The following is a 24,981-nucleotide window of genomic DNA, read 5'->3' as shown; positions in this document are numbered from 1 at the left end:
TCCACTTGGACTTGTGTTTGTACAAGGAGATGTGAAAGGTTCAATTTGCCTTCTTCTGCATGCTTACTGCCAGTTGAACCAATACCATTTGTTGAAGAGCCTGTCCTTTTTCCATTGAATGTTTTCAGCTCCTTTGTCAAAAATCAAGTGACCATAGATGTGAGAGTTTATTTCTGGGTCTTGAATTTTGTTCCTTCATCTACCTGCCTATCTTTGTACCAATAGCATGTGGTTTTTACCACAGTAGCTTTGTAATATAGCTTGAGATCAGGGATGGTGATTGCCCCAAAAGTTTTTTGCTGTTGAGAATAGATTTGGCTATCCTAGGTTTTTTGTTATTCCAGATGAATTTGCAAATTGCTCTTTCCAACTCCATGAAGAATTGAGTTGGAATTTTGATGGGGATTGAATTGAATTTGTAGATTCCTTTTGGTAAGATGTCCATTTTTACCATGTTGATCCTTTCAATCCATGAGCATCCATCTTCTGAGATCTTCAATTTCCTTCTTCAGTGATTTGAAGTTCTTGTCATACAGATCTTTTACTTGCTTAGTTAGGGTCACACCAAGGTATTTTATGTTGTTTGTGAATATCCTCAATGGTATCTGTTCACTAATTCCTTTCTCAGCATGGTTATCCTTTGAGTAGAGGAAGGCTACTGATTTGTTTGAGTTAATTTTATATCCAGTCACTTTGCTGAAGTTGTTTATCAGTTGTAAAAGTTGTCTGATGGAATTTTGGGGTTACTTAAGTATACTATCATATCATCTGCTGAAGGTTTTTATCAGCTGTAGGAATTCTCTGGTGAAATTTTTGGAGCCACTTAACTATTATATCATCAACAAATAGTGATTTTTTTTTTTTACTTCTTTCTTTCTGATTTGTATCTCGTTGACTTCATTTGGTTTCTGATTGCTCTGGCTAGGACTTCCAGTACTATATTTAATAGGTAGGGGGAGAGTGGGTATCCTTGTGTAGTCCCTGATTTTATTGGGATTGCTTCAAGTTTCTCACCATTTGATTTGATGTTGGCTACTGGTTTGCTGTATATTGCTTTGACTATGTTTAGGTATGGGCCTTGGATTCCTGATCTTTCCAAGACTTTTAGCATGAAGGGGTGTTGAATTTTGTCAAATGCTTTCTCAGCATCTAGTGAGATGATCATGTGATTTTTTCTTTGAGTTTGTTTATATAGTGGATTATGTTGATGGATTTCTGTATATTGAACCATCCCTGCATCCCTGGGATGAAGCCCACTTGATCATAGTGAATGATCATTTTGATGTGTTCTTAGATTCGGTTTGAAAGAATTTTATTGGATATTTTTGAATCAGTGTTCATGAGGGAAATTGGCCTGAAGTTCACTTTCTTTGTAGGGTCTTTGTGTGGTTTAAGTATGAGTGTAATTGTGGCTTCTAAGAACAAGTTGGGTAGTGTTCCTTCTCTTTCTATTTTGTGGAATTATTTGTAGAGTATTGGTATTAGGTATTCTATGAAAGTCTGATAGAATTCTGCACTGAACCCATCTGGTCCTGGACTTTTTTTTTTGTTTGTGAGGATTTTGATGACCGATTCTATTTCTTTAAGTGTTATGGGACTGTTTAGATGGTTTATCTGATCCTGATTAAACTTTGGTATCTGGTATCTGTCTAGAAATTTATCCATTTTCTCTAGATTTTCCAGTTTTCTTGAGTATAGACTTTTGGTGTAGGATCTGATGATTTCTTGAATTACCTCAGTTTCTGTTGTTATGTCTCCCCTTTCTGTTCTGATTTTGTTAATTTGGATACTCTCTAGTTAGTCTAGCTAAGAGTTTGTTGATCTTATTTATTTTCTCAAAGAACCAGCTCCTGGGTTTGTTGATTCTTTGTATAGTTCTTTTTGTTTCTATTTGGTTGATTTCTGCTCTGAGTTTGATTATTTCCTGCCTCTACTCCTCTTGGGTGTATCTACTTCATTTTTTCCAGAACTTTCATCTGTGCTGTCAAGCTTCTAGTTGTATGCTCTCTCCAGTTTCTTTTTGGATGCACTCAGACCTATGAGTTTCTCTCTTAGCATTGCTTTAATTGAATCCCATAGGTTTGGGTATGTTGTGCTTTCATTTTCATTAAATTCTAAAAAATCCTTAATTTCTTTCTTTATTTCTTCCTTGACCATGTTATCATTGAGTAACACATTGTTTAGCTTCCATGTGTATGTGGGCTTTTTGTTGTCTTTGTTGTTATTAAAGACCAGCCTTAGTCCATAGTGATCTGATAGGATGGATGCCTGGGAGTATTTCAATCTTCGTATATCTGTTGAGGCTTGTTTTGTGACCAATTATGTGGTCAATTTTGGAGAAGGTGACATGAGGTGCTGAAAAGAAGGTGTATCCTTTTGTTTTAGAATGAAATGTTCTGTAGATGTCTATTAATTCCAATTGGTTCATAACCTCTGCTAGTTTCACTGCGTCCTTGTTCAGTTTCTGTTTCCATGATCTGTCCATTGGTTAGAGTGGGGTGTTGAGGTCTCCCACTTTTATTGTGTGGGGTGCAATGTATTTTTTGAGCTTTAGTAGGATTTCTTTTATGAATATGGGTGCCCTTGTATTTGGAGCTAGATGTTCAAGATTGAGAGTTCATCTTGATAGATATTTTTCTGTGATGAGTATAAAGTATCTTTCCTTATCTTTTTTTGATAACTTTTAGTTGAAAATCTATTTTATTCAATATTAGAATGGCTACTCCAGCTTGCTTCTTGGGACCATTTGCTTAGAATGTTTTTTTCCCCAGCCTTTTTCTCTGAGGTAGTGTCTGTCTTTGTCTCTGAGATGAGTTTTCTGTATGCAGCAAAATGCTGGATCCTGTTTATGTATCAATTCTAAATATTTGGAGCTAGGAACCTCAGATGAGAGAGAATATGTGATAGTTGTCTTTGTGAGTTTGGATGATACTACTCAGTATGATTCTTCTAGTTCTATCCATTCACCTGCAAATTTCCTTTTTCTTTTTAGTTGAATAGTATTCATAGTATATATGTGCCATGTTTTTACCACCCATTTGTTAGTTTAAGGACATCTAGATTGTTATTTCCTAGTTGTTGTGAATAGAGCAACAATAAGCTTGGCTGAGTAAGAATCTGTGGAGTAGGGTGTTGGGTCCTTTGGCTATATGCTGAGGGGTGATTTAGATGAGTCATATGCTGGGTATATGTTTAACCTTTTGAGGATCCTTTGCACTGATTTCCATAGTGGCTGGACCATTTTGTAATCCCTTTATACTGAATGAGAGTTCTCCTTCCAGACATCCATAACCCTTGGAGATTCTTTGTCTTCTAGTGCATTATTCCACTGGCCTGTGACCTTTCCCAGTTGCCTCTCAGTTTATTTTTGATTTTTGATAACCCCTTTTAGGAGAGATTGACTGGGTGTAGAATTCAAAATTTTCTTCAACTAGCCAGTTCCGTCAAATTGTGGTAAAAGTGTAGGAGTAAGAGTATGGTAAAATAGTTTCTGTTAAGGCCTCAAAGCTCTAGGCACATGGCTACTTTTCTTTCACCTTTACTAGGATCATGAATAAGTGGTGTTATTTTGTTGTTGTTGTTTTGTCTTATTTTGTTTGGTTTTTTGCTCTTAGATGTCTACTCTGGAAAACTGATAGCGTTCTTAATGTAAAATTAAGGGAGCACCCAAACCCACAAGGTTTCTTAATGGGATTTGAGCACTCAGTCACTTTTGCCTCTGAAACTCAAATATATAGAGTCTTAGCAAGTTTTGTCATTTACAGATTAGTTTTCCTGTGTTGATACTGGTTTCCATGGTGTTTCTACTCTGGAGCTTCTGCCAGCTCATGCTGACTCTGTATCAGGCTGTTTGTCTTCATAGTTTAGCAACGGCAGTTGTCTTTGCCATTGCAGAATTTTGGTAATCTGCAGAATCGTTTAGTTCCTTCAGCATTTTTTTTTTCCTCATAGGGCATCTAGATGTGACGATTTCCAAACTTCTTACATACTGGGCCAAAACACTAAAGTTTTGAAAGTAGAATAGACTTCTTTTTGCAAACTATTGGTCTCTTGAAAATTCAATGTAATAGAGTAACCATCTTCTAATTAATATATTTCATTTTAAAATGAAGGTAACAGGTACAATTTGTTGGAAGACTAACTGTTCTTCTTGTTTGTTTTTCTCTTAGATTCAAAATGTCCAGGGGACATTGATTTTCATAACAGTGACTGGGACATTAAGACAATCACAAGCTCTTTAAAATTCTACCTCAGGTATTTTCTACTTGATTTGGGTTTTTGCTCTTCATCACTGGTGAATTTTTTTTCTGGATAGAGATTGTAGTATAGTCTCAGGTTCAGAAAGTTGGAAAAGATTGCTAAATAAAAGAGGATCTAAGAATGTATATAGTTTTTGTTTGTTTGTCTTTAAGTCTAACTAGCCCAGGCTGGTCTGGAAATTGATATAACTATCCCAGCTCAGCCTCCTGAATGCTATAATTATAGTCATGTGCCATCGGCTTAAGATCTAGAAAACATACATTTTTTTCTTACCTCTTTATTTTTTTAAAAAAGAGGGATACATATACAGATTTTTAAAGGCATTTTGGCATAACACTATATGAATATTTTTGTTAGTACTTAATTCTTTTAGAGGTTTGATAGCATGCATTGAAATCCCACTAGTTACCATAAGCATGAAGTACATGTAGGACAGAACGTAACATGGAAACAGATTTCTTGTTGAGTATATATTAAGCATAATGATCTGTGAATACCAAAAATTGCCACAAGGCTATTATCTTAGCTCTATTTTTTTAATATGAGGATTTAATACAGAAAGTATGAAGATCAGATTTGTTACTCAAAAAATACACTATGCTTTAAAACTATCATTTTTTTAGATATAGCTCAGAAATAGAAGAAGGCTATACTGTGCTGTCATGTTTTAATCCATATAAATGGAATTATAGAAGAAAATACCATGTTAGAGATAAATGAAGTAACAGCAGTAAGAAAAATATTAACTTAATAGAAAAATTTGGGGATATAGTGCCAATAAAATTAGTCCTTTTATTGGCATAAGTATATGCTATTTAAAATATATTTGAATATGCATATATGTGTTTTATAATACTCCATACATATACACACATGCATATGTATATGCATATACATTCTATTAATCTTTTGAGGCAGAGTCTCACTTTGTAGCCTGGCCTTAAACTTCCTCTGTAGACCATGCTGGCTCCAACTCACAGAGATCCACTTCCCTCTCCTCTGGATAGCTGGCCTTAGAGGTGTGTGCTAACATTCAAAGTGTTTCCTTCAGTTTTTCATTACCATTCTTTATGCCCTAAAATATTTGAGACCCAAGTGTCTTCAGTTTTTGTGATCTTTTAGCTTTAAGAAAGGTATTTAAATTCTCATTATTCCAAACATTGCTGTTAACCTTCCAGTAAAACATCATCTTGGTGTAGTTCTAGTTTCATATAAACAGGAATGCTTTTTTTCAGAAACATGTCTGCTCTGTCTTCCAAAGAAGGGAAAGGAAATGCTGTTGGAGGGCTTACTGTGTGCTAGGCAGTGTGCTAGTTGCTTCTATTGACACTATTGATAGTTTTTGTCCCAATATATGTGTACCACAGGCAGTGATGCTCTTTTTTACAGATTGGGAAACTGAGGTTTCTGCTTCCCCAACAAAGTATGATTGTGGTTATTTGTGTTATTTTTAAAAATTTCAATTTGTGCTTTAAGATATTACTTGTCCTTGGGTGTCTTTCTCTGTCCCTGTTTTTCAATGTCTTTGGACTATGTTGATAGTTTAAAAAAGAGAGGAACAGTCTTATATGAATGATTTCCAGAGATGTGGGATAATGAGAGTTGTTGGTGACTAACTGATGTATTGTCCATATTCTCCTTGAAAGAAGTTAGTATTTTCAAAGATGTGCTTCAAAGGCTTTCTCCAATTTAAACCCTTTCCAGCTCAATTCTTTTTATTTATTTACTTATTTGTTTATTTATTTATTTATTTATTTATTTATTTATTTATTTATTCTCTCTTACAACTTTATTTTTTTTAAAAAAGAGGGATAGAAGGTCTCACATTTAGTAAGAGTTGAGCATCACTGGGGCTGTGATATACACTAGCTTGTCATTACTATTGATTTACTTAAGTTTAGTTCTTAAGTAAGGAGAATTTACTTTGGCTCATGGCAGGGAAGTGACAGTAAGAACATGAAGGGTAACATTGTATGCATATGCATATCTCATTTAGATAAAGATTCATATCAGGGACAAAGATGATATGGAGCCCTTGTTCTCTCACCAGTTGTGTATGATCATGAGGGAGAGAGGGAGGAAGTAATCTAGTCTGGGCTAACAGACAGAGTAGGAATCAATCTGCAAGAACGTGAATGTGCTAGACCATAGGAACATCTGGATTGGCCATGGGAAAATAATGTTTATTAAGAAATTATCTTTTGGGGCCTTTGAGTGGCAGCAGTGGAAATCATAATTGTGCTGGTGCTTAAGTCTACAAGAACAGATGCCCCTCTGCTCCAGGAAAGATAGCAGACTGTCAGCAAAAAAGCAACACAAAGTTATATGACATCTCTCTATTGTGTCCTGGTTGATACCACTGAGAGAATCAAGCCAATGAACAAAATATGAAAATGAGTGTATTTCATATAAAACTATTCATTTTCCTTTTTGAGGGAGAGGCCTGACTCATGAGCTCATGTGTTTATTTATAGAAGCCAATGTGGCTGCTGTTAGTAGAAAAATGAAGACACAGTCATGAAAATGCCAGTTACACATGACGTGTGTGCAGTATGAAAATTTTCTAGTGTCTATAGATATTTGAGTTTTCTAGCTCTCTGGTATTGTAAAAAGGGAAAGGAGCCATAATAAATTCCCAGAGAAGAAGGGCAAGAAAGGCCAAAGTGGTTGAAAGAAAAACCAAAATCAAGTGATTCAGCAGAATCCAAGAGGTATGTCTCAGTGAGGCTTGTTAACAACCACATATGCCACAAGGAGCTCAAGTAAGGTAAAGAATGAGAGTTGCCTGTGTGTGCAGCACCAAGGCAGTCAATGATGTTACTGGTAAGAACAGTTTCCTTGGAGCAGTTAGGGTGAATCAGAATCTAATGGATTAAGAGAGTAAACCATGGGATTCCAGAACTAAGAAGTAGAAATGTCATGTACACTATTTTCTATAGAAACCTGGCTGGAAATGTGTACAAAATCTCATCATATGATCTTATCTAAGCTTCTGCTTTTATGGTTAGTGATTTCTCATGTTTTAGCTCCATCTCATAACTCATCTTTTAGTTTCAATCCCCCTCTACTTCAACAAAAGGATGGAAGGATCAACTAGAATAGGTATGAAAGTGCCCTGGAAATTCGTTAGATCCATCAGCTTGTAAGCACATGCTGATGTTTAGAGTGTGTCTGTTTGAGAATTGGCAGAAAACTGGTTTTCATTTCCTGTCCCTGTGTGGACCTAACTGGAGACGTTTGCTAGGAGTGTCAGCCTATATTTTTGCAGATCTTCTGTTAAACTTGGATAAAGCTTCCATGAAATGTGTGTAATCGGGCTGAGTTGTGGGGTCTTACTTCTCTTAGAACTGAGTCCAAGGTTACTCCTTCCTCCAAAAACGTGATGATCTCCATCCATTTTAGGAATCTCTCAGAACCTGTCATGACTTATAAGCTCCACAAAGAGCTCGTCTCTGCTGCCAGTAAGTATTTGGGTTACTAGATCAATTGTGTTGTCCTGGTTTCTTAGTAAATTCATAGCAATAAGCTAGAAAAACTGCTATGGGGGAAAATTCTCAAAGTCAACTTTGATTTTGCCCACTGTCAAGTGAGACTATTTCTGCTTGCTAGCTTTCAGAGGTAGATAATTTTTATAACCAGTGTTAGGGGAATGGTTTTAAGAAAACTAGTTAACTTGGGGCATGTGGTATGTACTTCTGGGCTCTTCAGGTGATTGATTTTGGAAGGCAAAAGCTTTAGTATTTCACACATAGTAGGTGCTGAAAGGTTTCTTACTGCAGCCTCTGCTTGGGTCTTTGAAGACAGCCCGCTGTGACTGTAGTTCTGCCTGCCTTTGACACTGTCTTGACATGCCCCCCACTTTTTAATTCCTTCCTATCTCTATACCTATACCTGTGTGTGTGTGTGTGTGTGTGTGTGTGTAGACATGTGAATTTCCTTAATCCAGTCCCTTGATAGCTAAATGGTCCCTCTTTATTCTCTGCCAGAATCTGACAACCTGGATTACCGTCTGGGGGCTATTCACTCCCTAGTATATAAGCTACCAGAAAAGAACCGGGAGATGCTGGAACTTCTAATCAAACACTTGGTAAAGTAAGTAACTGCTGGGTTTTCAGAAAGAGTCTCTGTTAAGGGTGCGACACACACCATGTGATTAAAGAAAAACTGCCTTTCAATCCGTTGAGCACTATCCCCCAACTTTTTCTTGGTCCATTTAAATATTCTCTGAGCAAGTCAATTTTGCCTTCACCCATTTATGTAAACTAAAGTCATCAGGCCTCAGAATTGTCAGCTGAAAGGCAGTATTATGGTAAGCATGTTGTACCCCAGGACCAGACAAGGACTTTACTGTCAGAGAAGCCTAGTTTTGTATCCGAGTTCTACAACTTAATAGCAAGCTGGCCTCTCTGAGCCTCTATGTGTTATCTCTATGATGACCATACTGATGATTATGAAGTAGGAATATCATGGATAAAAATGAACATGGAAAAAGCATACAACATATAGTAAGCTCTTAAGACATGTAAAGTTTTATAAGGCACAATTTGTGTGTGTGTGTATATGTGTGTGTGTGTGTGTGTGTGTGTGTATCTATAATCCTAGAATTTAGAAATATAGTGTAGAATGATTATCAGTTTGAGGGCATACTGGAATGTTACATAGTGAGATTTTGCCAAAAGAAAGAAAGAAGAGAAAGAAGTAGTAAGGCAGGAAAGGAAAGAAAGAGAAAGGAAAGGATGGAAAAAAGAGGGAGGAAAGGAGGGAAGAAGAGAGAAATAGATAAAATGATCAACCTGGCCTGGTATGGTAGACAGCAGAAGACATAGAAGAGGTTCATATGCTCTCTGGTGGTTTCTGTATGCTTGGCCCAGAAAGTAGCACTATTAGGAGGTGTGGCCTTGTTGGAATAGGTGTGGCCTTATTAGAAGGAATGTGTCACTTTGAGGGTGTGCCTGAAAACCTGTTCCGGGTTTCTATTGGATGAAGATGTAGAACCCTTGGCTCCTCCTGTACCATGCCTGCCTGGATGCTGCTAAGCTTCCCACCTTGATGCTAATGGACTGAACCTCTGAACCTCTAAGTCATCCCCAATTAAATGTTGTTCCAATATTGGTGATGGTGTCTTTTCACAGCATTGAAACCCCAAGACAGAAGTTAGTACCAGGGACTAGGGTACTGCTGTGGTAGGCATGACTATGCTTTTGTTTGAAAAAATGTGGATTTTGGGACTTTGTGAATTTTGAAAGTGGTGGAATGCTTTAAGTGTGGCTTAATGGGACATCCTTGTAGGAATATGGAAGACAGTGGTGCTGAAGGTGATTTAAACCATGGAAGCATGGTTCTAGAAGTTTCAGAAGAGAAGAATTTTAGTATGTGGTGGAGAGACTGTGTGATATTTTGGTGAAGAATTTGTTTTTTTTTTTTTTTTTTTTTTTTGCCCTTGTCTGTAGAGTCTACCTGAGGCTAAGGTGAATATAGTCAAATTAATTGCATTGACAAAGGAGTCTAGACTCTTTTGCTGTGGTTTAGTCTCATGAAGAGCATTGTGATAAAGTATATCAAGCTTAGAAAAAAAAAACCCTGTATGAGTCAAGTAATAAAAGGGAATCAGGAAGTGCAGTGAAACTGTGTCCTGTGTTCAAGAAGATAAAGATATTAAGGGAGTGGTGACTTTAGGACAAAATCTTACCCAACTAAACTTATTGTTTATGCATTTGCCATTGACCAAGGAATAGTTATATCTAGGCATTATTATCTGCTTGTTGCTTTCATTTGGTCTTTCAATCTGGAATGAACTACAATTCAGAAATGGATGAGCTAGGCTTTTGATCTTGATGAATAGTAGCATTGTGGTACACACCTTTAATCTCAGCATTCAGGGGACAGGGCCATGCAGATCTCTGACTTCGAAGGTCAGTTTACAGAGCAAATTCTAGGACATCCAATCTTAGGCAGTGAAGGAGTTGGAAAACAGAAAGCCGATGATAATGTAATAGAACAAGAGGGCCATGTTCCAGCTCCTGCATGCATCAGTACACAGCAGCTTTGGCCATATGGTTCTACCTTTACAGTCCAGAATAGAAGGAATTTCTGGGACAATTGATGCTGGTTAGCTGGAGCTAAGAAATTAGTGGTGATTAAGAAGAGACCGGTGTCACTGAGGTGAAATCTTCTGGGAAGTGTTTTCTGAGATCATAAAGAAGCTGTGTTCCTGAGATAGCCAAGAAAGCCACCTTGATGATAATGTGGTATATCTTGAGCAGTCTATCTGTACCTCAGATCTTCTTCAGATATAATATATCTCCAGAAATCTTACCCAGCTTGTCCATTCTAAAATTATTTTACACTTCTACAGCAAGTAGCTATTGACAGTGCTGATAAAGAGAATATGCATGGATGACAAAAATATGATTGGTTGATTGTTGATGTCTGTAGCACAGGATAATAAAGAATATTAAGAGTCATGTTCTCTCCAAAATGTACTCTGATGTAATCATAGTAAAATAGAAAAATAAACAAAGAAATCATTTGCACATTAATATTAAATTGCTCTAGTGAAAGTAATTTGTTATGTGATATAAGTCCTACCACTATTTGACCTCAGTTTGTTAATGTAGAATTAGAAGGATATGAATCAGCTGATCTTAAAGCAGTCTTTTAGCTGTGACTTTCTAAAAAAAATTTAATGTGTGACAAGAGCCCTAAGACCCATGATATTATTCCTCCTGGTAGTGAGTGATGGGATATCTATTTCTATCTTCCCATCTACCTGCTTTACTTCAGCATTCCTGGTCTTCTAAATCATTGAAACAAAATGAAGTGCATACATATGGATCATAGAAATGGAAATACTTAAATGAGAGGGGCTTTAATACTCAATTTCACCCATAGTAATAAAATACAAGTTAGACTTGTACTGAGCTACTTACTCACTTACAAATTTCAGTTCCCATTTTCTATCACGATTATGGGAAACAAATACTCTGATTAATTGCAATATTCAGTATGTTCCTAGAGAGGGGGATTCAAAACTATTTAACATATATGCATCTTAATATAGACTTTGCCAATCATGCTTTTTTGTTTCTATTCTAAAAATGTATTTCCACAAATACAAAACAGTATATGTGCAGTGTTGGCCAGTACAGCATAATTTTAATAATAAAAATTAGACACAGTACAAATGTCCAACAATGAGAATAAGAATATATTCAACCATATAGCATTCTGTAATCATAAAAATGAATAAGTATGTCTATGCGTTTTTTCCCATGTGATGCATTATACATATTAGGCTATAAGATAAGTAACAACAACAAAAGACTTAAGTCATAAATCAGGGAATATAATATTCAGGTGTTTTTTCCTAACAGATGAAAATTGAAAACATAAGAACATGTTAAAATTTGTCAAAGGAAGCACAATTCAATTTTGAAAAATACTTTTACTCCCAGCACTTGGAGGCAGAGGCACGTGGATCTCTGTGAGTTCCAGGTGAGCCTGGTCTATAGAGCAAGTTCCAGGGCAGCCAGCACTACACAAAGAGACCCTGTCTCAAAAATTATTCCCAAAATTAATTATAGGGTTCTACATGACACAGGAATTCTAATTCCTAGATATAAACCCATGATAAATTAAAAACAGATGTCCAGACAGAACTTTACAGATATTTATAATGGACTGTCCATAGTTATTCAAAGGTATAAACCAATTACCCATCACCATATAAATGGGCAGACAAAGTATTGCATACTAATAAGGAATCACTGGTATTGGATGTGGTGTTCCTTTATGGGATAATGGAAGTTTCTGGAATTAGACATTGGTGACAGTTACATTACTCTATGAATATACTAAAAACCATTGACTGTTACCTTTTCAAATGGGGAACTTTATAGCAGATATACCTCAACCAAGTTATGAAAATGGCTATACATGGGGAAAGGTATTAATGGTATGAAGGTTTAAAAAAAAAACTCGAATTAGATTCCTTGAAGTCACCCGATATATAGTTTTTATTTCAAATCAATACTAATTTATACAAATCCAAAAATAAAATTAAAACAAAGCAAATATTAGGAACCCTAAACCAGTATACTGAATAAACAGATGAATGCTTATCAACTTAATAATAGAAGCACACAGAGAAAGCAGCTATTTGAACAAAGGTGTCAGCACATGCCTCTGCCTCATCCTTAATGAAACAGCCTTGATAAACAAGAAGGGCCACATTTTAAGCATCATCCAATAGGTTTATTAGTAGTTATATAAATATGTTCTAAAATACATATATTTTACAAGGAAGAAACAACTATATGTGCATACATATTTATATATGTTCTTACACAAATTTAACATAAGCTAAGATTCATGGTGTAAGAAAAGGAAAATTGGGTACAAAGTTAATAATGAGGACAGGAGTTTTTGCAATATTAAAGTTAAAGTGGAACATCTTCCCCCTTTACTTTGGATTCATTATTCAAAGTAAAACAAAACTATCTTTTCCAACCTTGAAATGATTCTTCCCTTAAAAGAGTACACCTAATTCCCAGTTCTTTGTTTCCAAATAATATTCCCCTTTAAAGGAGAACAGAGGGGCTTAGAAAAGTAGCCATTCCATATCTGGGGCTAAGAAACACATGGTGATTCTTGGGTAAATTATAGAACAAAGAATGAAATTTTCTCAATGGTGATATTAATGACAATTGGGGGAACATGAACATCAATATTACCTAATAACACATTGGAGAATCAGGAACTTCTGTGGGAGCTGGTAAAGAGAGAAAGGGCTCTTTATTTAGAAGAACAACATCTAATGAATGTGGGAATGACAGCAAAATCATGAGCTTACAACTGCACTACCCTGTTTTAAGTACTGATCACAACCAAAGTAGTATTGTGTGACAAGCGGTCATTTCAATGTATTGTCTCAGGCTACTAATTATAAATGGACATTGTACATCTTTACAATGTGGCTGTGTGACTGATACTGCCGTAAATCAGTAATCAATGTTAGCATAACCAATAATGATGTGAGTTGCCACTACATGCTTTTAAATATGAAAGTGTGAAGTATAAAGCATAAAATAAAATGTGTAACACGTTCAAACTAAGAGACAATAGGTTACAAATATAGAGAAGGTATGACATTCTATAAGACTATTGGCTTTGATTTATCAAAAAAAAAAAAAAAAACCTCTTCAGTGTCATGGGAACTAGGTAGGATTCTATGAAGAAGACAAAGTGCATAGACTTTTAACTCCATGTGAAAACTTATTTTTAAAAACTTTTTTCCTTTGACACTTGAGAAAATTTGAGTGTGGTGTAGATATTAGATGGTATGGAATTATTGCCAATTTTCTTATACATGAAAATGTTATGTCTTCTAGGAAGTTTTACTTTGTCTTTGAATATGAATATTGAGAATTTAAGGATTAATCAATCTGCTTCCAGAGACTTAGAAAAAAAAAACTAGAGAAAGCAAATGTGGCAAAATATTGATTACTTAAGCTCCATTCAGTGTAGACTGATCAAATGGACACATTACTTGGTCTTAGTCTTTCATCACTGTGGCAAAATACTTGAACAAAAGAACCTGTGGGAGAAAATATTTCCTTTGGCCTATCACTTGATCATAGTAGAGTGGGAGGGGATGCCCATTGCAAAACAACATACCTCATATTATAGTGCTAAGGATTTAGCAAGGGAAAGAGACAGAGAAGGAGGGAGGGAAGGGGGGAGGTGGAAAGAGAAATGTGATACAAATGCCAGTTTAGTGGGCTTTGTCCATTTCCCCCCCCCCCCTTTACTCCACATGTGTCCTAAGGCTATGACATGCTGCTAGTACTTAGTTAATACTCCATGGAAATGGCATGGCGGAAACCCCCAGGTGATCTTTACAATTCTAGCTGTTTCTCCTCCCAACAGTTGCTACGCAGGATTAGTTCTGACAGTAACTATGTCCAAAATTGTACATGTTTAAAACCTTTATAACTATATATTTGGACAATGTAAATTTTAAAAGGTTAGTACTGTTTAGAAAACTTACATGGAGATAAACAGACTTCACATGCTTTCAAAATGCACGCAATTATGCTTGCCAGTTGTTGCTTGATAGTGTATATGATGATTATTTATGTACCATTGTAATATATCCTTGCTTCTTAGCTATTTTCTAGGTTAATAATAAGCAAAATAAATAGACCCCCTACCAGTTTGGGGTTCTCAGTTAGCTAGTTCTTTTTTGTGCCTGTAGTTTTCATTAATTAGAGACTGGAGATCCATAATGCTTTCCTCGCCAGCAATCTCACCATTAGTGAGAAACTACAATGGAAGAAAATGCCATGCCTAATTCTCCTATTCATACATGTGTTTATCAGTAAGCAGACACAAAGGGAGTTGTACAGCTTGTTCTATAAACTCAATGAAGTCCCATTTCTCTGTATTTTCAGATGCTTTCTCTGTAATTTCAGATGCTTTGACAACATCTGTTGTGAAAGTTTTACTTGGGCAAATGAGAAAATGCATAATTGGAGTCAGTCAATAAAATGACCTAATGGGAGAGATGTGGGCTGTACTGCCATTTGGAAGGTTCAGGCTATTAGGTTTACTGGATTCTTATTTTTGTAATAATACCCATTTTCAGAAGCAGTGCTATAGAAATTGGAAAGTGCAGAAAAGCAAAACAAAAATTACCTTACATTATTCTCTCACTCTGTAATCATCATTGACAATATAATACATATTTTTCTAAATCTTTTGTGCCGATGTGTTTACATATAAACATATTTGTATTTTTTTAATAATATGAAATTATATTCTTCAGCTTTCCTCCCTACTGTTCGGAGATAGTCTCAGGTATTCTTGGCAGACTTAAATGTAACTGAGGAAGGCTAGAGACCCCTAGTCCTCTTGCTCTGTCTCTTGAGTTCTGGGGTTAATGTTCTGCACCACCATGCCTGGCATCTTCTACTTACCTTCTTCTAGTTTCTGCCTTTCCAGACTATATTAACATGTTCCTAGTTGACATTAAAAATTGCCCTTTAAAGGTGTTTGTCTAAGTATATTAGCTATATTATCATATATCCTACCTATCCTTTTTGTCCTTTTCTTCTCTTTAAAGACTGAATTGATTCAAGTTAACTAATTTGTCGCTAGAGCAAATAGTAGATAATTACCTTCTGTTTCATAACATCTGGAGATTCATAGTTTTACTTTATTCATTTTAGCGATCCTCACATTATCCAGTGCTATGGTCTTCTATCTGCTCACAGAGGCTGTGTGACTGTGTGTTATTCCCAGGCAATAGTTAGCTATACCTGTTCACTTCTGGCTCATGAAAAATAATTTTTTTACTGTTTGTTATGCTAATTAGAAAAAGCATTCAATGTTAACTGGAGATGGTGTTGGTAAAAATTTCTATTAGTCTTTTAAATACAACTAGTCGCTCTTAGAGCATAAATGCATAGATTCCTGATTATAATAATATAATTATAAATGTATGAGAATACCCATGCAAACTAAAGAAAACCTATGACAAATTTTCTCATTGGTTCTGAGGGCATTTTTTTTTCAAGTTGTTATCTACACTTTGGAAACATTTTAAAATAAGCAGTTTATTGAATTACCATTAGTTTTGATGTAATTATCATATTCTGTATGTATCAACCTGCTGATAGCTATTCTATTTGCATAATGTCACTGATGCCATTAAGTTATATTCATTTTTAGTTTTTGTATTTAAAGTGCTTTCAAATAGTATATGATGATTTGACAAGAAAATCATTTTTCTTTCTTAATGCTACATTACATAATGGTTTGGTTTTAATTGTGGCATTGAAGAAGTCTAGGACATTGTACTATGTTAAAGTATATCTTATAAATTATAGATAAAATACTACTGATGGAGAAAGCAAAAGGTCTCTACCCTTAAAAGAGGGCACCATTTGCAGGGACAGGGACGGATCATTTTGGGAACTGACTATCTCTGTTATGGCTTTTCCTTTAGAATAAATTTGTATTATGCAAGACTTCTAGTATGTGTATACAAAAACTAAATGAAGGAAACAGCAAAAGGAATGCTTATGTGCCTATCATCCAGATTTAGCTATTAAGGCTATCTTATTTAGCTGGTCACATGAACCGTGAATGCACATGAGTTTAGAATGAGAACACCTGATGTGTCTGTGTTCTTAAAAGTCCAGTCACCTTCCTAGGCCCAGGACTCCTTTCCTGCACAGTGGGCCACGTACTAACAGTCTCCCAGCACAGGGGCACCCCCCACTGAAAGCTCGGGAGGAGGATGGGGGAGTACTGCAGCAGCATGTGAATAAATAGTATTTTTCCAAACAAAAAGGAGTATCTTATTTTATCTATAACCCCAGTTTCCCCCTTCCTGTTGTATAATCTCTGAAAATAAATCCATGGCACTCTATTTATTTAATTTGTATGTATTTCAGCTTCAACTTTATCATTAAGTGGTGAGAACTCTTCTAGGCACATGTATAATAAAATTATAATAGCTGAAGGAAAAGTAATTATAGTATTCTGTGTTCAAATTTGTAGGGCTTACAAGTATGTTGTTTCTTTACATGAGGGTCCAATTTGAATGTGTACATAGCGACCTGATGAAGTGATTTTCAAGCTTCTAACTTCTAGCAGACTTTGGCTAGATAGTACATATATGAGGCTTTGTTAATTATATGAACAGCCTGGACCCCACCCATCTACACAGGCTTATAAGTGTAGCTTTGAAGTAGCCATAGAAAGTATTTAAATGAATAGAAGCTGTGTTCAAGTAAAACTTTGTTCATGAAAAACACATGGTAGTGAGATTTGGTTTTACTGCTTGATCTATAGCATTGTTTCTCAAATTTTATTCCATAAAATGTTCTGAAGCACACAGAGGCTCAGGATTGATGTGTGTGTGTGTGTGTGTGTGTGTGTGTGTGTACACACACACACACATATATATATATATATATATATATATATATATATGTAGGTTTTCTGTATAACCTTTCTTTTTCTTGTTATTTGGTAAAGAGTTATTTGTCTTGTAAAGTTTCTTGTAGTTGAGAGTTGAGTATAGATGCTCCCTTTGCTCTGATTCTACTCCCCCCCCCCAACTTGTATGTGTATTTTTACAATGAGGAGAGAATATACATAATTGATGGTTTAGGAGACACGTAATGTGTGGCTCTCTCTTTCCAATTGTTTTTGAGAGCAGGATTTTCTTAGATTCATTTCCTGGCAGACTAAAATACACTTTCTATCACCTAATAACTTTTTCACCTTACACATGACAGAACAGATTCTTAGGGATGGGGAAAGATAGGCACAAAGCCACATAGTACATTAGTAATAGAACTAAGGATATGATTGGAAGTGGCCTCCTTATTTAAGAGTCAAAGTACATCGCGTTCTTAAAATCGCTGAACCCTAAAGCTGAATGATACCGACAAGTTCACAGAAATAGCTTCCAGCTCTTCTGCCAGGTATCTTTGCAAACCAGAGGTCTCACTCAACTGAATAGCCCGGGGATGATATTCAGAGTACAAGTATGTTTTATTTGTCTTAGACTATTTGGGGGAGCAGATTTAGCTCCCAAATTTTAAATTTTATGTAACTCACATTAATTTCTTGATTCCAGGAAATGAGTCAATTTGATCTTTGAACACACCAGGTCTCATATAGTTGAGTAGTCGTTTCTTCTTCCTCTTTTCGCCTTCTTCCTTCTTCCTCCTCCTTTTTTTTACTTTTTATTATTAATATTTTATTTATTTATGTCCCAAATACCCCCTCCCAGACTTCTTCTTATCCCCCTCCCTTTCACCTCTGAGAAGGTGCCCCCAGACTCCCCACCCTGAGCATCAAGTCTCTACAGGATTAGACACATCCTCTCCCACTGAGGCCAGACAAGACGGTCCCTTTTGAGCTGATACAAGTTGCTGACTTGCCACAGACTCCAGCCTATTTTATTTCTCCCTCCTTTGAGAATTTCACGCAGTATGTTTTGATCATATTCAGCCACCCAACTCTTTCCCATGTCTACTTCTCCTTTCCTGCACACTCAAATTTGTGACATTTTTAACCTCAAGGCTAATTTGTGATGCTCAAATATTCATGGATATGTGGCCCTTTACTGAAGTATGGTCAACTTTTATAAAATTCTGATCATTCATCCCCCAGCAACTAACAGTTGCCAACATCTTCTCATTTGAGGGGTGGGGTTTTATGCCAAACTCATGTTTCCATTTGGGATTTGGTGTAACCTGGGCTTGAACATGTCTTGTGCTTGATGTCACAACCATTGTGAGTTCATATTTACAGCTGCCCTGTCGTGTAATGAGGACACTTTCTTCTTGAAGTTACCTATCACCTCTGGCTCTTACAGTCTTTTCTTTCCCTCTTCTGTAGTGATTAAGGTAGAGTTAATGAAGGTCATTTCGTAAAGCAAGATATATCATTGAATGTTACCATGGTATGTATGCTTGTTTAAAAGGATCAGTCACTATTTCTAGGTCAATATATCTCATTTATATTGCTCTTTGTTTCCCAAGTCATTTCAACTTATTTCTTCAAGTCTAAACCATTAAAGAGAGTTACTGTTTTCTATCACCCCCTCCTTTAAACATTCTTTTCTTTTGAAGTTTTCACTAATTAAATTAGTTATTTGACATTTTATACCTGTTTGTAATAATTTTAATTATGCTCTCCATGGCTTCATTGGCTTTTTTTTTTTAATGCCTGTCATATCCCAACCCCCATCCATATCCTGATCCCTTTCCCAGATTAATAACTTTTGGGATTGTTTTATAGACCATTTAGTTAACCAGGGCTATATTTGTAATCATTGGACTGGGACTATCCACTGAAGCTTTTCAGCTCACTAATAGGTGTGTAGCTGATGATATAACAAGTCTTTCCCTAAATATATCAGTAGCAAATAGTTCACCAGTGATGTTTAGGCCCCTGACACCCCCTCCCTTTTGTCTGACAGAGACAAGGTCATGATTGAGCGGACTCTGAGTACACATCCTCAGTTGTTTGGATTTTTTGGTTGCAATAGCTGTTTCTTGCCCAGAAAATAACATTTCACAAGCCTCTTTTTCTGTCTTCTGTCTTCCATTCTTTCTTCCTCAATAATCTGTGAGCCTCAGAGTAGATGGTATTGATATTTTGTTTAGGGATCAGCCCTTAGCTTTCACTAATTTGCAGCAGTTCCTGTGCTCACAGTTTTATGCATTCACCCTATTCCCTAGTAAGAGAGAGAGAGGCTCCTCTAATTAAGGCTGAGAGTAGTATTTGTTGATGGATATAAACATATTTAGAAGGGAGTCTGATGCTATGTTAGTTTAGCTAAACATTAATTCTGATGCTGAAGTTGTAGCCATTTGTTCTAGCCCTTGTAAATAAAACAAACCATAATGCAGTGAGATTGGTGAGACACAGAATCTACACAACTTAAGGAACCTCTGGATTATGTGCTTTTGCATATAAATTGCACCTCCCAAGTGTATCTATCATCATTCTTCAAACCACTTTTTTCATTTATCATTTTGACCACCATTCATTACTTCTGCTATGAAGTCCTGTTACATTTTTCAGGCTGGCTGGAAACTTTTGTGCTCAAATGATTCTCTTATCCCAACCTTCCCAGTAGCCAGGACTATAGACCTAGGGCAGTGTGGTCAGCTCTCACCTTTCATTTTAGCTGATAGGTGATAGTTAATACAAAAACTCACCACTGGTCAAAACGTAGAGAGTCTATGCTTATGGAGTGGCCACCCATATCTATGTTGCCACCTATGTGGACACAGGGACCACAGCAGAAAGATAAGGGTTATGGAAGAACAGAGCAAGAGGGTGATGAAACATGGCAGAGTCACTGTACTTAGGAAATCACAGCAGCCATGGCTGCCTGCACATGACCAAAGCAGCCAGCATTCTAGCATGGAGAGAGATGGATGGCCAGAGTTCATTAGCCACTCCCCTACTTTAGTGCTCTGGAAAGTTGATGGCTTCTAGGGGAGGGAGAAATGGTTTTCTTTAAGGTTGTGGCTCCAGGTAGGACTACCCACTCCAGTAGATGGCCCTACACCCTAGAAGTATATGAACAATATATTGATTGGAGACAAATGGGTTATTAAAGGGACATGAAGTTGTAAGGGTGCAGAGAATTTGGAGCAATAAGTGGGGTGTAATTTTAATCAAAATACACTGAAATTCTTAACGTATAAAATATTTCAACTCATGTGAAAGAAAAAAATATATGCATTAAAAATGGTTACACATGGAGAAACATATAGGCCTTCACTGTAGCTCAATGATAGAGACCTTGCCTAATGTGGATGAGGCTCTAGTGTCCAACCTTTGGGCCAAAAACAGTATATAGTAAGAGGAGAGATGACACTTGTGAAGAAATCTCCCCGGATTTCATTAGAAGGCACAAGTATCCAAAATGGGACAGCAGGGAGCTCCCTCCAAGCAGCAGAAGTAAGCCCAGCTTAAATTTCTCCCACAGATGCTTCTGTTTTCCAAGTGCAAGTACAGAAGTAGGCAGTAAGATGCAGTGGAAAAGTGGTTACCCTTGAATACCAACAAATACAGGTTTGAATCACCTGCCTTTCTAAATCCAAACCCTGGGTGCTTCAGCCCAGGCCTCAGTTAAGTACATTTAGTGATCTGCTCTGCTATTGAAGAAACTGGTTCTTGCCCAGTAGGTAGTGGTTTAACCATTCAAGATCACTTGGTGGCAGCATGGGGATTCTTTTCTATTTTAATAACTGAACAAATTCTGTCACTAAAGAATAAAGGTTAATTGCAGAGGCATTTAAACTGTTGAAAAGGACTGATCAGCAGCCAGAAATATCAAAGGCCTAAATGCTGGCAGCTCATTACCATCTGAATGGCACCCAGCCTTTGTTAAGGGCTTAAGAGACTTTATTATAAAGATAGGTCTAAGAATTTTGTCCCCCTTAATTAGCCACTTAGTGTCAAGAACTTGCCTGTCACTCGGTCAGTTTCTCAGGGCCTTTGGCTTGGGTGGGTTGGGGGTATTCCTGGTTTGAGTGGGCAGCTGGCCCGCCCCTTATTCTAACCTCTACACCGGCACAGTCAAACTGGCCAAAGGGCTGCATGCCTTTCACTTGCTTGCCTCTAGTAGTTTAAAAGAGCTTCAGTAGAGTTCAGTTCCTATAAAAATAATTAACTAGTAACTGTTGTGTGCCAGGAACACAGTTGGAGGTTGTTTACCACCTAGTAGAAGAAGCAGATAATTAAACTGAAAGTTGCAATGTCTCTTTGTCAGTTGTATCAGTTGAAGACAGTACCAATGTCTATGCCCTGAACTCATATAGACAAAAACAGCACAACACTGACTCAGCAGGTTGGAATGATAAATTTATGCATATGTTAATATGTAACAAAAATCAAAGAAAAAGAGATGAATTTCAGAGAGGTAAGCAGAGCATGGAAAGAAAAGGAAGAGGGAAATGGTGTGATTGTCTTTTATTCTTTCTTTAAAAATGGAAAATTGAGAAGAGTTTTTAAAGAATGCATGAGAAAGGGAGACCAAGAATCCTTTGATTTCTTCCTTCCCAGAAGGAAGGCTGTCTTTCAGAATGCTGCCTCTTCCTTTCTAAACTATTTTTTTCTTCATAGTCAGTAAATAAAGCAATAAAGGCAATTTAAAAAATATGAGGACTATGAGCTGTGGCCCCCATAAGGGGATCGATATCTGTCACCTTAAGTTAATCTCCAAGAACAAGTAGACGTTCTTTAGATATGGGATAGGGAACATTCAAGGGAAAGGAAAGGCATAACGATGGTGTGGACAGAAAAAAAACTAATCTAAGAAGGTTGGTTATAATCCTTGTCAAAGGTTATCAATGCAGATAGTGGTGGTTCTTTGAAAGGTAAAACCATTGTGTAGTACCATGCTGGAGAAATTTCCTGTGCTTTATTTTCTACTACTCTAAAGTAGACACAATCTATACAGAAAGGTTGGAGTTAAAACTTTCTGTTGTATAGCTTGTAAGTGGCAGTTGTGGGATCCAAACTGGTCAGCTGTGGAACCTGGGCTATACGTGGTTATTAGAAACAGGAGGCAAGTTGCAGAAGGCTTAACTGTCCTCTTTAAAGACATTTTGACTTTTGCTGTAAGTGACCAGAAGCCAGTGAGACTTTAAGCAGAGTGAGTGGAGATCTAACAATCAGTTTGCAGGACCTACTTTCTCCCTTGTTCAGCGACTACAATTCCAGGAAGATAGCTTTCCATCTTCTTCTGTTTTATAAGATGAAGAAGACAGTCAATTAACGATCAACCATTGGGTCCTTTTCAGCTCTTTGAGGTTTCTGTTTCTTAAATTGTGGCACTAGAATGGCGAGATTTCTCACCAGAATGACTAATAGGTCCTTTTTTTCACTTCTGCTCTTTAAGAAAAAAAATAGAGAGCTAGGAAAGCCCTCTACCCTTGGGTACACTTAATATCACTTGCTGGTCCTTAGATCTACTGTTTCTCCTGCCTCCCTACACTCTTTACTACATCTGTTTCCAAACTCCTTCTGGGTGTTAGCCCAGTTCCCAATCTCTCACTTTGGCTCCTACTCATATACACTTGCCAGTACTTGCCAGTTATTCCCATTTTCTTATCTCTTCCACATATACTGTAGGTCTCTCCTGTCTTACATTTGGGTGTCTCTTATCTCTATTAGCACCTAGCATAGCCCCGGTTTCTAGAAAAAAAATGAATAATTTTCATTGTTTTCTTTTTCTTCTGGCAGTGTGTGTGAGCACAGCAAAGAGAATCTTATGACACCTTCCAATATGGGGGTGATCTTTGGGCCCACCCTGATGAGAGCTCAAGAGGACACTGTGGCTGCTATGATGAACATCAAATTCCAGAATATTGTGGTAGAAATCCTGATTGAACATTTTGGCAAGGTAATCATTCCCTATTGTTATTATCTGCCCCAGTCCTGTGTATCTGTAAGATGTGTTTTTCTATCTTGATGCTTCCTTGCCTCCTTTTCTCTCTCCCTTCTTTCTGTTCTTTAGATTTTTAAAGCAAAATATGCTATAAAGGCTTGGCTGTCCTGGAACTCAGTGTGTCACATAGATAAGCCTAATATTAGTCATCCTTCTGACTTAGCCTATAGACTAATTGTAATTAGGGACACAATGCTGTTTGTCTTATTATTTGGTTCTTATAATTTGACAGTGAAAAGAAATCACACTGTGACACGCTGACATATTTTTGAAGCTCTATAGATTGAAACTAGGGCTTTGTATATGCTAAGCAAATACTCCGCTATTGACCTATCCTCCAGCCTCCTTTTCAGTTTTTATTTTGACGCAGGGTGTGACCAAACTTACTCTGTAGCCCAAGCAGGCCTTAAAGTTAAGATTCTCACACCTCAACCTCTTAAGTACCTGGTATTACAAGCCTGGACCAATAAAGTTGGCCACAGTGATATTTAACATTAAATTTAACACTTAACATTTCATCTATTAATAGATTCATTATTTAATAAGAACTCTATTTGGATTGTGGAGGCTGATAGAATCTGAGCCTATCCACAGTTCAAGTCCAAGTTTGGTCACTTGTTAGCTATCTTGGGTATGATACAACAAATATAAGTTATAAATATAAATATACTGTTCTTGGTTATACAGTAGTCCAGCTAAGGTGACTTGATACAATCAAGCTTCCTTGTTCTTTCTTTCTTAGTGCTCTGAGAAGCCTAATATCCTGCTTTCCACAATGTTTATTCATCATCTACATCTTTTTTTATTGAAGAACTTTATTTTAAAAAACAAAGATAAATGTACAAATTTTAAGCATTTTTGCATAAAAGTATACGAATACATTTTTTTTGTCAGTGCTTGGCTTTTTTTTTTTTAAATGTTTGATAGTGTGCATTAAGATCTTACTAGTTACAATGAGCATAAAGTACATGTAAAACAGGAAGTAACCTGGAATTAGTCAAAGTTTTCTTGGTGTGTAAGGAATAAACAATAGTTTTTTTCTTTTCCTTCTTTTTTTTTCTTTTCTTAAAATTCACACAGTCTGTGAGTTGTTTCTGGGGTGTTCAGAGCTTTCTGGGATTAGTATCCAATTATCAGTGACTGCATATTATGTCTGTTCTTTTGTGACTAGGTTATCTCACTCAGGATGTTATTCTCTAGATGCATCCATTTTCTTAAGAATTTCATAAAGTCATTGTTTCTGATAGCTGAGTAGTATTCCATTGTGTAAATATACCACAATTTTTGTATCCATTCATCTATTGAAGGACAGCTGGGTTCTTTCTAGCTTCTGGCTATTATAAATAGAGCTGCTATGAACATTGTGGTGCATGTGTCTTTGTTGTATGTTAGAGCATCTCTGGGGTATATGCCCAGAAGTGGAATAACTGGGTCTTCAGGTAGTACTATGTCCAATTTTCTGAGGAATTGCCAGGCTGATTTCCAGAGTGGTTGTACCAGTTTACAACCCCACCAACAGTGGAGAAGTGTTCCTCTTTCTCTACATCCTCGACAACATCTGCTGTCATCTGAGTTTTTGATCTTGGCCAATCTGACTGGTGTGAGGTGGAATCTCAGGGTTGTTTTGATTTGCATTTACCTGATGGCTAATGAGGTAGAGCACTTTCTTAGATGCTTCTCAGCCATTCTTAACTGTGGAAAAGAATGAAAGAGAGAGTTTATAACATTTA

The 24,981-nt window shown here is 36.7% G+C and overlaps 1 protein-coding gene across 4 annotated transcripts in view; it reads left to right on the top strand.

Annotated features, from left to right (window-relative positions):
- The window catches only part of OPHN1 (oligophrenin 1), a 287,931-nt gene that overhangs the window by 210,612 nt on the left and 52,338 nt on the right, over positions 1–24,981 (top strand). For all 4 annotated transcript variants that reach the window (XM_080909908.1, XM_080909906.1, XM_080909905.1 and 1 more), the window contains 4 exons: positions 4,170–4,254; positions 7,663–7,721; positions 8,247–8,352; positions 23,047–23,206. In XM_080909908.1, the coding sequence (XP_080766034.1) occupies positions 4,170–4,254; positions 7,663–7,721; positions 8,247–8,352; positions 23,047–23,206 (410 nt within the window). The remainder of the gene's footprint in view (positions 1–4,169; positions 4,255–7,662; positions 7,722–8,246; positions 8,353–23,046; positions 23,207–24,981) is intronic.

Source organism: Micromys minutus (genome assembly GCF_963924665.1).
Source record: "Micromys minutus genome assembly, chromosome: X".
In the NCBI taxonomy this organism is placed as follows: Eukaryota; Metazoa; Chordata; class Mammalia; order Rodentia; family Muridae; genus Micromys; species Micromys minutus.
This window is presented reverse-complemented; position numbering and strand designations above follow the sequence as displayed.